Raw genomic sequence first — 19,798 nt, 5'->3', positions numbered from 1 at the left:
ATGTTCATTTTTAATTTCATAGGGAATGAATTTGAAGACCAGCATCAATGTTCCCAACGGCAATATTATCTTCAGTAGCAGGTCAGAATTCAGTATGGATCAAGATCCCCAAAAGACCTTCAAAATGTCAACAAAATTGATGTCAGAATCCAAAGGTAAACGTGATATGTACACTCTGCAGATGGACGCTGGACATGCCAACACTGGTTTTGCTATTGATATGGCTGGTCGCGTTAGTAGAAGCCCTGAGAAATACAACGCCGATGTCGAGATGGGATATTTGAACTTAAGGAATGAACGTCAAAAGTTTGCCGTTCGTGGTGAAATGCAAACGATCAGCCGTGAGATTAATTTGAAGGTAATAATATTCTTTTGTTTTTCTCCTAAATTAACGTAAATTGTTATCAGAAAAGATTGTAAAAGTGTGTATAATTTGCCCTCTGTCATGTCAAGGGTAAATAACTCACGCTATTTCAAATCTAAGTTAAATAAACTGACTCACCGAGCTTCTTTTTTTCTCCTTTTTTCATTCCGTTTTCACCACCCCCACCCTCTCTCTCTACTTTTATCTTGGTGGGGTTCATTTGACATTTTAAATGTGTTTTTGAAAAATAGTTATAAATAAACATTCTTGTTGAATGCCACTTATCAATTAAAATAATAACATTGAGAAGAAATAGAGAAGTGTGTGTGTGTGTGTGTGTGTGTCTGTCTGTCTGTCTGTCTGTCTGTCTGTCTGTGTATCTGTCTGTGTACGTGTGTGCAAAAGAGAGGAAAGAGAAAGAAAATAAACACAGAAATAATCTGAATAGTAGAGAGATACACTAATATATATGTTGTCGACATGACATGGGCACAATCACATATTGTGTGTATGTGTGTTTCTTGGCTTATGGAAAACAGAAAAGCATGTAAAATTAGGTGTTATTATAATTTGAATTTGAATATTTCGAGCCGTCCTCTACTCTTTGTCATAAAATGTATGCATATGAAACGACTATGAAGACTGGACATTTTCAACTTTATGGCATTCATTTTTTTTGTCTCAACATGCTACTTAGTTAAGACAAATCTTTCTATCGAATGACAAAAACAATCGTTTTCCTTAAAAGAATCAACATATGCATATTCATTGCATTATGAGTTACCATTGAGAAGAAATGATTCCTTTATGCCATAAAGTTTTCTAACAAAACAAAACTTTTTCTTGGTCTGTAACATACTTGTACATATGCAAGACTCCTACATCAGAATTTAGAATTTTGTGTGTGTGTGTGTGTGTGTGTGTGTGTGTGTGTGTGTGTGTGTGTGTGTGTGTGTGTGTGTGTGTGTTTATTTCTAACCTCCCTTTTGTTTCTTTTTGTTTGCCTGCATATGTAGATGAGAATTTAGACAATGTGTGGCGGTTGCATTTGGATGCATATATTCGGGATTATGAAGGGGGAATTTGTAACTAGATTTTGACAAATTAGATATCTCTGTTTATTGCAGATATAGTTGTAATGTTGTGCTATGTTGCATAAATGTTTTTATAATGTAGTTAGCATCGTTAATAAATTTTACTATTAATAGATAGTTTATTGAGGATGAAATTGCTTATGAGGTTCAATCGAATAATTGTAAAATCTCTAGTAAACTTGTACATACGTTGGCCATGATTGAAACTATGGGAATGCAAACTTGTGTTTTGATAATATACTTTAGGAAGTGTCTGTCTATGGATACATCTTTTTAATACCTGGGTTAATATAGGCAGTTATATTGGTAGAATTGCTGTGTTTATTTATGACAGATATATTCATGGAGGACTGGCGGGTGCTTGATATAGTAATTCAGGAATTTTTGGTTATCTATCAATTTAGTGTAGATAGTAGATAATATATTATTTGAAGATCGGATTATTTTATATAGAAATGGAATAGAGATTTGCGAATGTTCAATCATAATTTTTATTATATAGTGATAATTATTGGCATATTGAAGAAAGTTCATAAGATTTTCTAGTTCATTTGTTCATTTGAAGCAAATATCATCTATATATCTGCAGCAGTGGATTGATTTTAGGGGATAATTGCTAATTAATTTAGTATCTAATATATGCATAAATATACCTTTTAGTCTCTGCCAGTTTGGAACACACAATAGTACCTCTGATGTGTAAGTAATGTTCATTATTAAATTGGAAATTATCATATGTTTACATAAATTATATTATATTGCATATGTTTGGGTAATATTTGTGAGTAAAAAAATTCTTTCCAAGTTTGGGTACCCTCATTATGTTTGATGCTGATGCATAGGACAGAAACATACATTATTACTAAAACTGCTTCATTTGCGAAAGCGTTTATTTCTGTTAGTTTGTTGAAGAAGTGGGCGCTACCTTTAATATATTATGCGATAATTTTAAATAGGAGGATGAGTGTGGGATCAATGTATCCTAATATTGATTATGTATGTGACTATATTCCTGATACAATATGACTACATGGGGGTGTTATGTTGACTGATTTTGGGAATTTGCAAATATCATTTTTGTTTATAATATATTATATTATAATGATATGTGTGTGTAACTTTATGTGTTACACAATGCTAAGTTTCTTTATTATATTAGTCAATAAAATTCTTTTTTGTTTTATTCATCATGAAATAAAAGAAAACATTGAAAAATACTAATCAATCTTCGTTGTGGTTCCTATTAACAATATTTTCCAAGTTTTTATCTTCTCCACTACTTGTTTAATAAATAAGTGTTGCTATTTTATTGCATTTGTGAAGATTTTCAAAGACTGTGAGGCTATAAATCATCAGTAATTTGAATTTTCTTACTCTTATCCAATTGGTTTATGTTTTAAAGTCATTAGCCTATGATTCCCTTTTCTTGTTCTCTCATGAAAAAAGAAAATAAAAATGGTGGATAATTAAATTAAACTTTTCTGATTTAGCTGGAAGCGCCATCGAAGACGATTGAATTGGATGGATCTCTACGAAACGGAAACCGATACATGATGTCTGTTTTGAAGAAAGAAAGTGGCAAAGAAAACATGGAAGCTCTTTTCAAACTCAATCCAAATGCAAAAAGAATGAACATCGTCTTTAATTACGATGAAGGTAACGACCATTTCTTCTCGCATTTAAAATAACCATTTTCCTTAGAGAGAATCACAAAAAACGAATCCATAATCGATCAAGTAATAATAAAACAAAAATAACAAGAAGAAAACACAGGGTCAGTAAATAAACACATTTAAAGGTTTTTAGTTTTACTTCAATTAAAAAATACCTCCAAACTATGATTAAAAGTTTTTCAAGTATTACATAAACCCATAGTTTGATGAGTTTTAGTTGATTTAAGAAAGTGTATTTATTTAGTGTTAAGACTTAATTGGATTTTGTGTAATTCTTTTGCAGCCAATCCCGACAAGTTGTACCGCATTGATGCTGATATTGTCAAGTCAAGGGCCACACTCAAGGCTTATCGTAGCAACAAACAAAGGAAACAATCAGTAGATGGAAGAATTACAGTGGAACTCAAAACTAACAATCTTTTCCAATCTCATATTAAATGGAACCCAGATCTTCTCCAAGAATTGAACGTAAGAGGCACCCCACCTTTCAAATGTTTTTCCAGTGTTTGAAAGATAACACCATATTTCTGTCATATGTAAGAAAAATACATTTCAGTAAATAAGAAAAATAACGAAACCGGAAGATAAACTAAAATAGATTTCTTCCGTTTGCCTATGTATTCTGTATTAATAGAAACGTGCCACTTGATCAAACCAACAAAAAAAAACATTAAGCTTTTACAAATTATTAGTCTTTTTCTATCGATTCAAAGACATCTTAACCGATTTGTTTTTTGTTTGTTTTTGCTTGTTTTTTTTTGGGGGGGGGTATTTCATTATGAATCAGAGAATCAATTAATACAATGTTCGCAATTGGCCACTTTTAATTGACAAATTATATCCCATTAGTCTTTTTTTTATTATTAAATTTGAGACATCGCAAACGATCTACACTTGTTTTTATTTGATATTTTATGTTTTATTATGTAATAAAAATTCATTAATACAATCTAAAATGTTACAAGTTAGAAAATAATAATAATAATAATAATAATAATAATAATAATAATAATAATAATAATAATAATGACTTAATTGATGCATTTTATTGTTTTTTTGGGGTTTTCTTTTCGCAGACGTTTGCCTTCGAGAAACTGTCCTTATATGGAAGAGAAATGAAATCGTTTGGCGATTCTCTCGGTGAAGTGATTGATAGTGAAATTTCCATGAGATTCAATCTTATTGAACGATCATTCAGCGAAGACATGGAAGCGATTGGAAATTATTTTGATAGCGAGTACAGAAGTATGTCGGCCGATTTCAAACATGCCGTGCGTTATATGAAACAGATGATCGACCAGGATTCTTTCTATGTCAAGTCTGCAATGGAAGCCATCATCAATGCTTACGATGAAATGTGGTTCCACTACAACAACGGTCTTATCCAACTGAGACATGAAATGGAAGAATTCAACCAATATTTGAGCAATCAAATGGATGAGGCTAAGAAAGAATTTGATTTCTTCTATGGTAAATACAGCATGCAGCTCATGGTAAGCAGATTACATCAAACGACATTCATTCAGTTTTATTTTTAAATAAAATTAAATACAATTGAATTTCTTGCTAATATAACAGATCATTCAAATTAAAAGAATGTATTTTTCTTTTCTTTCAATAGAACAAAGTCAATGAACTACTTGATGAATGTCTACATCAATATGACCTTTTGTATGAGCGCGCAATGGAAATGAAATCTGATATCGATTCATTTATCAGAGATTACCCAGATTCAATGAAAGGTGACATTTTCTTATTAGAATATTAAACACGAAAAAAAAAATTTAAAAAAAATTAAACGTTTTCATTAAATAACATGAAACATTAACTATCGTTCTCTCAATTTTAGTTAAATAAAACTTGTATTCCGTTTTATTCAAGTGTATAATATTAGTTTAGACCATGCACCTAAGAAAGCGTCTTTAAAGCTGTCATTAACCAATTAGCCTTAAACAATAGTATGGCATAAAACCTCAACGTGGTCATGCAACTATGTTTCTCTTTCTCTCATTTTCATTGGTTGCGGTCAATGTTATAATCTCTGTTCCCAACAATTTTTATTCAAAGATATGAACTACATCACATCTGGTCTCTAAAATTCCTGGTTTGTAAATGATTCTTAAACTATTTCAAATATCTTAGATGATTACACCGACTCGTTCATCTCAATCGAATTTACAATCATTTTATGTTTACCTGCTGAAAACATATCAACTCTAACTTAATATGTAGCAATATAAGTTGTTGATTGTGATCATTAAATTACATGAAACATTAAATATCGTTCTCTCAATTTTAGTTAGATAAAACTTGTATTCCGTTTTATTCAAGTGTATAATATTGGTTTAGACCATGCACCATAAGAAAGAACTTTTAAGGTTGTAATTAACCAATTAGTGATCAACTTTCACCCTCGACGTGGCCATGCAACTATATTTCTGTTTCTCTCATTTTCATTGTTTTGGGGCCAATGCTATAATCTCGGTCCGTAACTATTCTTGTTTAAAGACATGAACTATATTATATCTGGTGTGTAAAATTCCTGGGTTGTAAATGATTCTTAAACTATTTCAAATATCTTAGATGACTACACCGACTCGTTCATCTCAATCGAACTTACTATCATTTTATGTCTACCTGCTGAAAACATATCAACTCTAACTTAATATGTAGCAATATAAGTTGTTGATTGTGATCATTAAAATTCGAGTTCACTTATATACTATTGAATCAAATAATGTTTTATTTTTTAAATTTATTTTAGAACTGATTGAGAAGTTGCGCCAATACCCTAACGGAAGGAAGTTGATCGATATTGTGATGTCAATGTATGAGATGATTAATGAAAAGAAAATGCAAGCCAAAGATCATATGAACACTTTGACCAATAGCATCTATTCTGCTCATGCCACATTGAATCGTCACATTTCCAAAGTGAGACAGTATCCAATCGTTGATGCCATCATGGATGCAATCAACGAAGTCTACCAACAGGTAACATAAAGCTTTTGTTTTTCATTTTCAACTGAATCTCAAACTCAAAATAATTAATTGATAATTGCTTTGATGTTTACTAATGGAATCATGTTCAATTGTTAAAATATGTCGAAATGTCTTTCTATAGTAACTTATATGTTTTTGCCATTGTTTCTAATAGGCTTTATGGTCATACAATTACTGGGATGTTAAAGACAATGTGTTGGGACTGAAAAACACTTTGTACAAAGTTGGTGCTGAGAAAATCAAGGAAATCAAAGACATTGTCACTGATATTGGAATGAATACTTTGGTCTTCGATCCAAAACGTGGAGAGATTATTGTTAAGATTCGTTTTGGTGCTGCCAAATATGCCTACAACCATTTCATGTCGAGTGTAGAAGATGTGGAACGAGCTGTAATGAAGTTAAGCAATATGATGCCAAACATGAACTTTAATGTTTGGGACATTTACTACATGATGAAACCTTCGTCCGACCTCTACGATAATATTCCTCCATTTAAAGGTAGGCAATCTTACTTTGGTTTCATATATCCATTTTATTTGCTTTCTCTTAGTTTTACTGACAAACAATACAATCCTTTTCGATATAAAATTGCCCATAATCATCATCATCGTTATCATCATCATCGTTATCATCATCACATGATCATCATCATCGTTATCATCATTCACGCTATTTTATTTGAATGTTACTATTCACAGTGAATATTTATCCTATCTTTCAGCTATTTAATAGTATTAAACTCTACAATCTTGTTCATAAGATCATGTAGATGTTTGTCATTAATTATCCCTCTTCTCTCTCCTACCCTCTCTATCTCTCTCTCTCTCTCTCTCTCTCTCTCTTTCTCTCTCAACTGATGAGAAAACTTAATGGTTACTGAACACGATGAATATAAATCTATTTTTTCAACTTATTTCATATTGTCATTGTATTAAACTGAACAATATTCTTCATATGATCATGTTGATATTTATCAATAACGTTTTTCTCTCTCAAATCAATCTCTTTCTCTCTCAATGGATGATAAAATTTGATTTCTTTTCAGCCGAAGCAAGTCTGTTTGTTGGCCATCACATTACAACCTTTGATGGACGTCATTTGAATTACAAGGGAACTTGCAGCTATCTATTGGCACGTGATTTTGTCGATGGTGACTTTACTGTTGTTGCCAACTTTAATGCAGACCGCAGATCAAAAACATTGAAATCCCTCAGTGTGACAACAGCTCATAATGAACAATTGGAAATCTTCCCTGATAATAAGGTATGCATCTTTTCGTTTTTGCGTTATTATTTGCAAAAAAATCAATTGTGAGAAATGAAATTAGCTTCTCATTTAATATTAATTGCTATCTAATTATTAATTTTAATTAATTTTATTTTTGAAGGTTTTCCTGGCCGGGCGTTTTGCAAAATTACCACTGCAACTTACCGATGCCACTGTTAGACGCCAAGGTAACCTGATTGTTGTTCAGAGCAAACGAGGCTACAAAGTGATGTGCGACCATGATAACGAATTGTACACCGTACAAGTCAGTGGTTGGTATTTCAACAAAATGGCCGGTCTTTTTGGTAATTACAACAACGAGCCCATGGACGACATGCTTATGTCCAATAATAGGTACACCAACGATTTGGAACAATTTGCAGAGTCATGGTCAGTGTCCAGACAATGCAGATCTCATCGCAACTTTGCTCCCAGTCACATGGTTCCTGAGAACATGGAATGTGCTCGATTGTTTTTGCAAACTGATTCACCATATCGTTATTGTTTCAAACAGGTAAAAATTCTTCCTTTTTTTTCTCAGATTAAATCTGTTGAAATAACAATTCAAGAAATATAATGGCCAAGATATTACTGAAATATTACAATCATTGAGAAGTGTCGATAGATTACGAAATGTATCAACTTTCTCCCTTTTCCTTTCACTCTCATAATGAATATAATATTTTATTTAATTTTTGCAGCAAAAATCGTAAAAAGTCTATTTTATTCTCACAGCAATTACTCTTGTAGGTTTTATAAGTTCGAATGATTATAAAAGTATAATGGTTCATAATATTTTTTAAAATCGGTTCAAGCTGACTAGCATACACAATTTCTTCGATTCTTATACGTTTTATTAAATCAACTTTTTGTCATAATTTAATTACAAAAATGCTCATTAAATCATCTTCGAAAATGTATTTCGATTGAAACTAATGATAAAAACAAATGTTGATCTGATTCTGTTTTCCTGTTGATGTATTTAGGTGGATCCTAGCCAATTCTACAAGATTTGTGCCATGCAATTGTCCTCTTCAAAGGCAACACCTATTGAGTTGTGTAAAATAACATCGTACTATATGAAGAAATGTGAGACGAAAGGTGTTCATCTATCAACGCCATATATGTGCCCCATAATCTAAACGATGGTCAAATTAAAAGGTAACTTATAATTGGGAGATTTTTCTTACACCAACTTTACTTTTAATCTTTAATTCTTGTTTTATAACATGCTTAAATAAATCAACATAAGTTTTATGCAACTGTAACGTCACGTTTGTAAATTATTATCTAATCATAATTGTATACTTTGAGTATTTATATTCAGTCATGGACATGTATGCTAAAAGTATATATCGTCTATTACAAGCTAAAATTTGATGAAATCAGTTTCCAATTGTTTAAATATTTCGAATGCCGGTAATATTTATATGTTTTTACAATTCTAAACCAAAATTAAAACATTTCCATTAATTCAATTTTTCTTTTTGATTTCAACACTGAATAAAATTAATTTGAATTTAAATTTATTTATGAAATCTGATGCAATTTCCAATGAGATTGTTAATATTGATTTTAAGGCGAAATGATCGAAATAAAGTTCAATTTATTTGATATCATTTAATATATTTTATATTTAACTTTTTAAATAAAATATGTACATGATATATATGTGTATGTGTATACGTATAGATAGATAGATAGATAGATAGATAGATAGATAGATAGATAGATAGATAAAGAATAGTCCAAAAGGATTGAAAAATTATTTTTATTTTAAAAACAGCATTGAATATCTTGCCATTTTGCCATCTCTCTTTTTTTCTCTTTCTAGATGAAGCTGGACACCGATTTCAATCTTGAATTAAAAGAATTGCCAAAAAACTTGTCAATATTTGTAATGGAATAAAATCGAATTTGGACAAATTGAATCTTGTTTTCTTTATCCTTTTCTTGCTTTTGTTTATCAATCAACCTATTAGAATGAAAGAGAAATAATTATCCCATCTTTTCCACTTTTCAACCTTTTATACCCTAAAAACACTTCTTACCATAGACGGAGGGAAAAACAACAAAACATTCAACTAATTACAACAAATGACAAAAGCAAAAAAACAAATCAGTATCTTTCTATAGATTTATTTTCTTTGATTCATTATTTATTTAGGATTTGTTTGTCTTTTTTTTTAATAATTATGAGCTCTTACATTTGATATAAATTTTTCAACTCTATAAATAAATACCTGCATATAATTATTGAATCATTTTAAATATTTATAAACAGATTTGCAATCAACTAAATGTTTTTAAAATAATTCCTGTTTGGATTCAAATATGATAACTAATTCAATGTTTCCGCGATCAGTGTCGTTGTGGTATTATGGAAGGCGTTTCATTCCATTCTGCTAGAGTCTGCCAGAGTGATCATTGTCTCTAATCGGTTTCGTCTGTTGTTTTTGTACTTAGTATAGCAGCTACCACACTGATTTTCTTTTGAGATTAAGTCTTCGACTAACCTGACAAGATTTCACAAAGAGGCGAACACCACACGCAAGAAAGAAAATCATCATTCTCCCTGTATTTTTTTTTTCATTCCTTTTTTTCTACCACCAAAATTTTGTTTTGGCTGAAGTGAACTTCATGCTTTGCTGTTACGATGGCGACTATTCTCTACTGTCTGCAGTATGATGTGACGACAATGTGTCGGATTTTATGTCAACAAAATAAAAGTTCAATTAACAATTAACAAAGAAATGTAACAAAAAATGTTAATAACATATTGATATATGTATCTGCATGTATCTTATAGATATAGTTATCCGAGAGAATACCAATCCCTTTTGTCTGTGACATCACAAAAATTCCATTAGTTTGAAACTGACATCTTTAGTCCCAAACTATTTTCTCAAGTTTCTTTAGTATGTAATCAAAGACATTCATTTAAAAATGAAAAAGTTGATTTCCTTCATTTGGTTTAATCATAAATCTGTTTGCCATAATATAACATTTAAGAATTAAAAACATAAATTTCAGTGTAAAGGGAAGAATCGAAGTTTTAAAACATTTAATAACCCTTCAATCACTCTTTGCACAGCTCTGAACACCCAAATGTCATCTCTAAACCAACCCTTCTCTTGGAGAAGAAAGATTCATTGATTTCAACTTCTTTAGCATTATTGTTTACATTGAAACCTCCAAACATTATGGGATTGTTTCATTAACCTCTCAGGTGAACCGCATCAGTGCAACTCTGGTATGCAATGCAATATTAGTTTCCTTTCATTGTGTGTTGTTTCATATCAATGCTTCAACAAAACAATAGCATTATTAGCTGTCTTCAAATAAAACAGCTTTGTTTTAAAATAAATTATTCTTTATGTATATTACGTAATGACTGACATTGACGGCATATCTCCTGGCATTCATATATAAGATTTTTCTGTCTTTTGATCAAAACCCTGTGTATTTCGCATTCTCCAAACATGCTAGAATTACCTATCAAACCTAGTGAATATGCAAAGTGGACTTCATCTTCCATTACTTTTGTTACAGGAGAAAGGGACAGACCCCAGTAAGTAAAAGAACAAAATAGATAAGTTTGAAAATGATATTTGGAAACGGATAAAATCGAGCCCAGCAAGCAAGAGTTGAAAAGATAATAAATATTCAATTAAGGAATGTAGCGATTGTTCATTGTTCTTAGAAATAACTGGATATATTAAATTATGTCAGTTAAAAGAATGGACAATACGAGTTAGAAATAATGATGAAATAAATAAGTTATAAGTTATACAATTCAATTTAGGAATTTCTTTGTTTACTAAAAGGCGTGTGGATGCATGTGCAAAGCGCACGTGTAATTTGAATACAGAGAATCACATGGCAGGCATGCTTTTGACGTCATAAAGAAAGAGAATTCCTAATTGTTGTGGAACAACAGTGAAAATAAGAACAATCAAGTCGAGGTTCGGTTAAAGAACAAGTGTATTAACAATAATGTACAAAGATAGGAAAGTGTGTATATCTGCTGGGCACTTGGCTAGCAGTTGAAGTGCAGTCGCATCTCTCTCACCGGTGTTGGAATTACTAGCGCTATTTATAGTGCTAATCGGTGTAAATTCCCCTGTTCAAAGAAGGCCGGTATAACACTAATATATTGAGTAAGAGAGTCAAGTTAGAGACAGTCAGAGCTAGAGGGAGACAGAGAGCGACTTAGAGCCAGGTCAGTGTCAGACTAGGAGTTGACGCCCCTTGGAGGCGAAGGGAGGAAGATAAGATCATGTAATCGTAAAAGTTTGAATTCCTGATTCATCAATCATCTAGATGGAAGAATAAGGAATCATCATTTATATTTGTAATCTTGTCTTTGTTGTCGTCTATCATCTATAAATGAACTTTGTGCAACATCCCTATCCAAGTATTATGTGTCCCCACCACCATCATCAATAATGACTCTCCCCGCTATCTGTGTTAATAAGAACTGTTTCATCATATCTCTCAGCTCCTTATTATTATATGATAAAACAATTATCATCACAGTCGTTATGATGTACTAAGAATTTAGATATCTCCACCTTTGTTATAAATGTCTCTCCCAAAATACAAATGTCTCCCCCCCCCACCAGAATATAAATGTCTCTCCCAAAATACAAATGTCTCCCCCCCCCCCACCAGAATATAAATGTCTCTCTCTTGTTATAATGTATCCCGCCATATGTCAACAGCAACATACACACTCGACGATAATATACACGCTTTGATATATGTACACACGATATAAATACAAACTGAAAAATATAAACACTAATATACACACAACGATATACACTGCCATATATGTACAAACAATATAAACGCCCTGAAATTTACATACACATAGAAATAACCAACCTGCTATTCAATACTTTTAGTACTACTGAAGTACGGTCAAAATCCTTAATTTCAACGATATGAATATATGGTCCACCATATAATATTTAGTGTTCTGAAGGTGTCCTTAGTTTTCTAAATCGTTTTGATTTAAGATTTAAAAGTAATTAATCAAATCCACTATATTTTAAATTCCAATTGCAAATGAAAAAGTTGTTTACGTAATTTAAATTAAAAAAAAAATATTTTTATGCAACCAATGAAGTTGTTGTTTTCCTAATTAAATAATAATAATAATAATAATAATAATAATAATAATAATGGGCAGTGTCACTAGTGAGATACTCTGGATCGTTTATAGGATGGACAAAATAAAGAACTGAGACAGCTCGACCAGAAAACCAGGAAACTCATGACCATGCATAATACACTACACCCAAAGGACGATATTGACAGACTCTACATGAAAAGGAAAGACAGCGGGAGAGGACTGATCTCTATAGAAGACTATGTGAAGGACGCAAAAAAAGAACTAGAAAAATACATAATGCAAAACACTGAAAGGATAATTATGACAGCGAGAAATACGGAGAAAACCAACAAAACAGAAAACAGAGAGACAAATGACAAAACGAGAAAAGAGAAATTGGAAGAGAAACAACTCCACGGAAGATTCATAAGAATGACAAAAGATGAGAATAACGGAAACACTTGGACATGGATGTTAAAAGGACATATAAACCAAGAAACTGAATCTCTAATAACTGCAGCACAAGATAACTCGATAAGAACCAACCATATCAAAGCAAGGATCGATAAAACACAAGAAAACAGCAAATGCAGACTCTGTGGACAAAGAGTCGAAACGATAAACCATATAGTAAGTGAATGCAGCAAACTGGCCCAAAAGGAATACAAAAACATGCATGACCAAGTGGGGAGGGCGGTGCACTGGGAATTGTGCAAACAGCTGCATTTTGAGCATACAGATAAATGGTACAAGCATAAACCCACAACAGCACTCGAAAATGAGAACCACAAAATCCTATGGGACATGGACATACAGACGGACAAACCCATCCAAGCAAGAAGACCAGATGTCGTAATAATTAACAAGAAAGGAAATCCTGTCAAATCGTAGACTTTGCTGTCCCAGCTGACCACAGGGTGAGTATGAAAGAAAAGGAGAAACGAAACAAATACACAGAACTAGCCAGAGAGTTAAAAGGGATTTGGATGATGAAGAAAATCAAAATAGTACCGATAATAGTAGGAGCACTAGGAACAATCCCGAAAAACCTGCAAAACAGAACGGCAGAAATTAGAATCAAAGGAATAGCTGCAAAAATACAACACCTAACGATAAGGAAAACGGCTGAAATATTAAGGAAAACCCTTGAATGCGGAGAATAACACAAGACAATATAACGAAAAAGCATTACAGGGAATGAAGAACACCGAAGCTGCAGATCTACATGTTCTACACCCCCCCCCCATCATGCATCTCTCCATTATTTCACCCACCCACCCAAAAAAAAGTGATACCAAGGAGCCGAGAAGGGTCAAGGAGGATGGAAAGACCGAGGAGGGAGCACTGGCCAGACTTCCGCTGGACAAGTGCGAAGAGAACTAAGATCTTGGGGAGGCTTAGTGCCACTCAAATTCCAGTATAAACCAATGGCCACTGCCAGCGAGAAATCAATGGTAAGCGGCTGTTGCGATGATGCAAATTTATTTGCAAATGCTATCGAAGGAGGAGGAGAGAGGTGGACGTCTGGGGAGACTTGTTGTCATTCAGCTTCCAGAGAACACCACAGGTCTCCAATCAGATCGTTTGCTGACTTGTGTGAAAGCTCCATATGAGCCGATAATAATCTTTCCTAAAATTCGTCTGGCTAGCTGTTAGTTTCACGAATTCCTTTGATGGAATGAAACACTTGTAATTCTATTAGTAGCTTGTGTAGTTCACTTGCTATAAGTATATATTTTGACCCTATTACATATATACACACAAATGTTTAAATATTTGCAGAATATTACGATTTGTTCTTAAAATGAAAACAGTATTTTTACATGCAAAAAAATAACGTCTAATTTCTTAGTAAAAAGCATAAACATGCTGTATTAGTTGATTTTAACACAAAAGTCATAGTTTTAAGATTGAGAGAATTAATAAAAAATGAAATGCATTTTTTTAATTATATTTATAAAAATAATATATAAGATTCGGGGAAAGATCGACTTTTATAAAAAGAAAAAATACGGCAATAAATGTAATCATGTTAGTAGTAGCTAAAATTCCGTAAAAAGTTTGTAAAAAATCTTTTATTATCGACAGTTGGACTGTTCAACAGATCTTGCTTGGTGTCATTTTTTAGTGCAAGGGCCTGAATCTATATTTACGATGACTATGACGAAACGTGGCAGCACTTTTTATGTCTGCCTATAACAGCCTTGGTCAGTTAATGACGTGCCACACCAAGGGCCATCATGAATTGGCTTTGCGAGCGCCTCTTCATCGTCACTATTTGCGGAAATGCATTGAACTTGCTCTTGACCTGTCAAGCCAGTTGGACATCTGATGAAATGTCCTGATATTTGCATGTTGGTTTTGAAAGATATTTGATGTTTGTCTATAGAAATATACAGGTGAAATATTACAGATCCAAATAAATTAACAGGAAAACTTTGACATAAGTATTTACATAAAAATTAGTGGAAAATTATCAAGCAGAATCTTAATTAAAAATATAAATCAGTTTTATTGTATTTTTCCTATTAATCATTAATTATGACTTGGCGAAATGACTTACTAACTTATCTCTCCTGTTTTACCTTTATAAATGGTGAATCGGAAGAAGTACAATAAACTGATTTGTATTTTTAATTAAAATTCTACTCGATAATTTCCCCTAATTTTTTTGTGTAGAGACCTACTTTTGCCTGATACGTAAGTATATCAATGAGTTTTCCTGTTAACTTATTTAGAACTGCCATATTTCATCTGTATATTTTCATGGACAAGCACCGGATATTTTATTAATTTACTATTAGGTCATTGTCTATTGAATAAAATGAATATTCTATCCTCCCCTCCCCACCCACCTATAAAAAAATATGTTCGTTAGATACAACAAGGGAAATAATTCTTAAAGTTTTGTTATAAAATTCGCAATTTTATTTGGGGATGAGAGTTATTTCCCTTGTGGCATATTACTAACAAACTTCTTCCTCTTCCTTTCCAAACTATTTATTTACATCGACCAATGTTTTTTGTCAGTTTTTTGTTTTTAATCCAGTATGATAAGATTTTTTTTTCAAAATCTTTATTACTTATTGTTTTGTCGTTGCTGTAATCATAACTATTAACCAACATAAATTATTTTAAAAGGAATAAATTTGATAAATTATTTCATAGAATTTATCCTGTTTTATATACTAATTTCTTCTTTTTTTTTTTAGCTATTAGCATAAAAAAAATGATATTAAATATTAAAGATGTTTAAAGCAATTTACTTTATTGTAAATCGTGACTATAAGAAAATAATCCATTCATTTTCGTAGGCACGGCTAAAACATAAGGAGAGGTTCAGTATTTTTTGACGGAGTATCTCTTAAAAATCTACCAAAAATCAAGTAATCATCCAATAAGTACGAAATTTTTCACCGATTATTATTTAATGAACTTTATAATGGTGTAGATTTTTTTTTCATTTTCGATATATATATATATATATATATATATATATATATATATATATATATATATATATATATATATATACTTTTTTCTTCACCCTATCCCTCTGCTTCACTTTTTGTTATCAAGTAAGATCTTTGACTTACTTGTAGTTTCATCAAATACTTTTGCAAGCAAAATCCGATCCAGCATTTTGCTAAATCCTACCCTCTGATGAGAAGGAAAGTATTTCTTTGAAATTCCGCAGATTAAGGACTATCCACTTATTTAGTGTTTCCTTTTCAAATTAAATATGTTTTTAACTCTTTTTCAAAGTGTTTTTAAACATGTTTTATTAACTATTTGCTCTTATTAAATACCTACAGACACTAGTGTTTCATCCTTTCAGGAATCATCAGTGCAGGGTGTCACGATTAATAATAGTCGATAGATTCAAACCCAATGATAGAAGCCATCCTTGGCTTCATTAGCAAGGACCTGATCCATTCAACTACCGTTAACCACGAGAAATGCTGTTGAATTTTAAACATTTATTTTTTAAATACTTTTTAACGTCTGTCAGAGTGATCTAATCATTATATGATGATCTGCGCATGAGAGCTAAATTGACCGACTTTAATTCAACTGAAAGTTCTCAACGATAAGAAACGAGTTTCTTAAAGGGGCTGATATAATTATTTACTATAATAATTATTAAATACCTATAGACACTAGTGTTTCATCATTTCGGAAATCATCAGCGCATATATATATATATATATTTCCTACCCCCTTTTCTTTATTTGTGGGAACAAATATGCTTAAAATAATTAGCCGAAACTGAGCAAAATATATTGTATTATGGGGAAGGTAAGGGTTGTAGATAAAGCAAACAAACAAGCAAACAAAAATAACTGCGCACATATCAGATTTTAAGGTGGAAAATCCGAATTTTGAATGTGTTTTATTTTTCATCTTTTGTGTTTTGAATTGCGAAATTCTTTGAATAGGTGAATATATATATATATATATATATATATATATATTCATTATTTTGGCGAACAAAACTATTTTTAAATCTTTGAAAAATAAATTAATAATTTTCTTTTAGTAAGCTTAATATTGCTAATATACAAAGAAATATAGCAAGAAAAAAATCGATAAATAAACGTGCATTTTGCTAAAAATACAATAATTTCGTTCCGCAATTTCTTGTTATTCACCTACAGTAGACGAAGTGTTAATCTAGGTGTAGGAGTTACTTTCAACACATACAACAACTAGTATTCCCAAAATGGTCACCCATCTTGTACTGGCCAGCCTTATCATTGCTTAACTTTGGATGTTATATAGGCAACAAATATCGCTTATGAAAACAGAATTAAAGCTTTCACTTAATCGTCTAAATGGCTAAATATAGTTTTTTAGTCCTATCAAGGCCTCCGAAGTTAATTTTAAACTATCATTAATTTTTGTTTTTGTTTTTTTAATTTCACTACACAAATCTATAGAGTGATATAAAAAGTTGGACTTATTTGAAATTCAGGTACTTGATCCCTCCCTTTACTTAATTCACAAAATATCAGGAAATTAACTAATTTCAATTAAATTTTCAGTATTTATCAAATAATGATCACGGAATATAATGAACACATTATTTTTTACTTAAATCTCAGTGGAAATGTATTATTTTGTTTAAACGAAAATACCTTTACTAAAGTTATGGTTTTAAGTAGTAAAAAAAATTCATGAACTTTTTTTAATGAAAATAAAGCATCGTAAATTGTAACAATTAAAAAAAATATACATTTAATTTTTACAGAAACATTATGAAAAAGCCCTAAAGACTATATTAATGAATTTGATATAACTCAAAGAAAAATTAATTTCTGGAACTACCGATATTATCATTGAATTAAGCATTGTTTATTTAATATTTACACCAAAAAAATTAATTGCAAAATATATTTCTACTTTTTTTTATTACAGGTTTCACATAATTTTTATATGTACGATTCTAATATTTTCCTTGCTTGCATGAATGTGAAACTGTCGGCGTAATATAATTTTTATATAATAGTGAAAAATAAAACTTTTTTTAATTAAAAGTAGAAAAAATAATTAAATTAAAAAAATGGTAAAAATTAGATAAACATTCATGATAGAAATGTACGGATGCACATATGGGAGAAAAAAGAAAAACAGCATTCCTACTTCCCTTTAAATACCTTACGTCATTTCCAGACAGCCTTTCAACTTCTGAAATTTGGGGCTTCCGTATAATCCATGTGACGAGGACTTTGTTTCCTTTCGATTCAACAAAACAAGAACCTCTCACTTTTGGGAGCTAATTAAGCTATTTTTTTGTACAAACAAGGTATGTGTGTTTTTTTTTTTTTTTTTTTTTTTTTTAATTTAACTGGCTTTCAAAACCATGTCCCCTTATCTTTATTCCACCATTTTTGTCTGTACCTAACACTACACTTTGAAACAAAGTTATTTTTGCAAAAATTATTTTTGTATTATGAAATGTGTTAATAGCTTTTTGGGGTTCCATTTTCAGAAAAGCAGGCAAATAAATTTTACCATTTCGATAAATAATGCTTTGCATTTGTTTTTGTTTTAGTTTTTTTTTTTTTACCAGTGGTTTATTACAATTGGTTAACCATGTTTCCTATACTAGCAGGGTTATCCGGCGTTGTCCTAATCCATACAAAATAGATATGTTAAATAGTGTTAAGTTTCCCTCACCTCGGTACTCTTCTAGAATTCGTGCATGGTTTGAGGGAGATAACTCTATTTTACTAAGAGATTGGTCCAATTTTTAAGATGTTAGCGAGAATTTAGGGCGCAACTTCGTGGAATTGTAAGAAAAGAAAACTGCGACTATTTTATTTATTTATTTATTTATTTATTTATTTAAAAAAATGGAAACATAAAATGGAATTATCTCCCTCTGATCAATGACGAATTCTAGAAGAGTACCAATTTTTTTTTTTTTTTTTTTGTGAAGAGTCAAAAAGTAAAACTTTCCGGTTCATAATTGCACTAGTGTCCATATTACGAACCAGATTTCTGTAAATATCCGTTCGGGTTTGCCTGGCATCTGACAAACTACCGGATTATGCTGAACGTCGCTGATCAAATCTAAAAAGAAAACTCTAGAAAACAGAAAATAACAATATTTATTGGATACGAATTAGGATTAAATAAAAAAAAATGGAAAAACAATAAAATAAAATAAAACAACAACCTACCGCAAGTTTTAGGAATAAATATTGTTTCATTTATTTATTTATTTATTGTAAATAGGTAGGAGCATTTTTTTCTCTCGTGTGATTAAAAACTAAATTGGGGGTGCATACTGCATCACTAGGTGTGTCAGAAATTGATCTTACGAATGCGTGAAAAAATATTGAATAATTCGACCCCCTGTCTTTCCAAGCTTATAACTACTTGAAAAATGTAATTCAAACCCTTTTTTTTCCGATTAAAGGAGCAAAGACCAATTTAAAAAAAAAAAAATAACAGGTTTAATAGCAAATTATGCAATATTTGTTTTTTTAAATCGGTTTTCTTTAAAAGATTTAAAGAAAATAAACGAAATTTAACTTAGGTCAATTATACAAAATCGATATAAATTAAAAAAAAAAAAAAAACACTTACCTATAAAAATTACTAATCAATGTGTAGTTGCATTCTTCATTGTTAAGAATTTATCCATATTTATATTTTAAAATCCATTTATTTTTTAAATAAAAGAATTTTTTAAACGCCTATTTCAAAAACCCGCCATGATGCAAACATTTTACGTTTTTATTTAAAACCGGAAGTAGTTTTTTATTGTT

The 19,798-nt window shown here is 31.1% G+C and overlaps 2 protein-coding genes across 2 annotated transcripts in view; one reads left to right on the top strand and one right to left on the bottom strand.

The window, feature by feature from the left end:
• The window catches only part of LOC145301241 (uncharacterized), a 30,800-nt gene extending 21,467 nt beyond the window's left edge, over positions 1-9,333 (top strand). The window contains exons 20-30 of the mRNA XM_080144560.1: positions 23-358; positions 2,949-3,114; positions 3,415-3,599; positions 4,208-4,624; positions 4,753-4,873; positions 5,896-6,125; positions 6,289-6,634; positions 7,182-7,399; positions 7,524-7,916; positions 8,389-8,563; positions 9,237-9,333. Coding sequence (XP_080000686.1) covers positions 23-358; positions 2,949-3,114; positions 3,415-3,599; positions 4,208-4,624; positions 4,753-4,873; positions 5,896-6,125; positions 6,289-6,634; positions 7,182-7,399; positions 7,524-7,916; positions 8,389-8,544 — 2,568 coding nt within the window. The 3' untranslated portion in view covers positions 8,545-8,563; positions 9,237-9,333. The remainder of the gene's footprint in view (positions 1-22; positions 359-2,948; positions 3,115-3,414; positions 3,600-4,207; positions 4,625-4,752; positions 4,874-5,895; positions 6,126-6,288; positions 6,635-7,181; positions 7,400-7,523; positions 7,917-8,388; positions 8,564-9,236) is intronic.
• LOC145301289 (uncharacterized) overlaps positions 1-19,798 on the bottom strand; it is a 539,758-nt gene that overhangs the window by 512,760 nt on the left and 7,200 nt on the right. The window lies entirely within an intron of this gene.

The sequence above is a fragment of the Euprymna scolopes genome, chromosome 2, assembly GCF_053919585.1.
Source record: "Euprymna scolopes isolate OS-2025 chromosome 2, ASM5391958v1, whole genome shotgun sequence".
NCBI classification, from domain to species: Eukaryota; Metazoa; Mollusca; class Cephalopoda; order Sepiida; family Sepiolidae; genus Euprymna; species Euprymna scolopes.
Note: the sequence above shows the minus strand (reverse complement) of the source record. Positions and strands in the feature narration are given on the sequence as shown.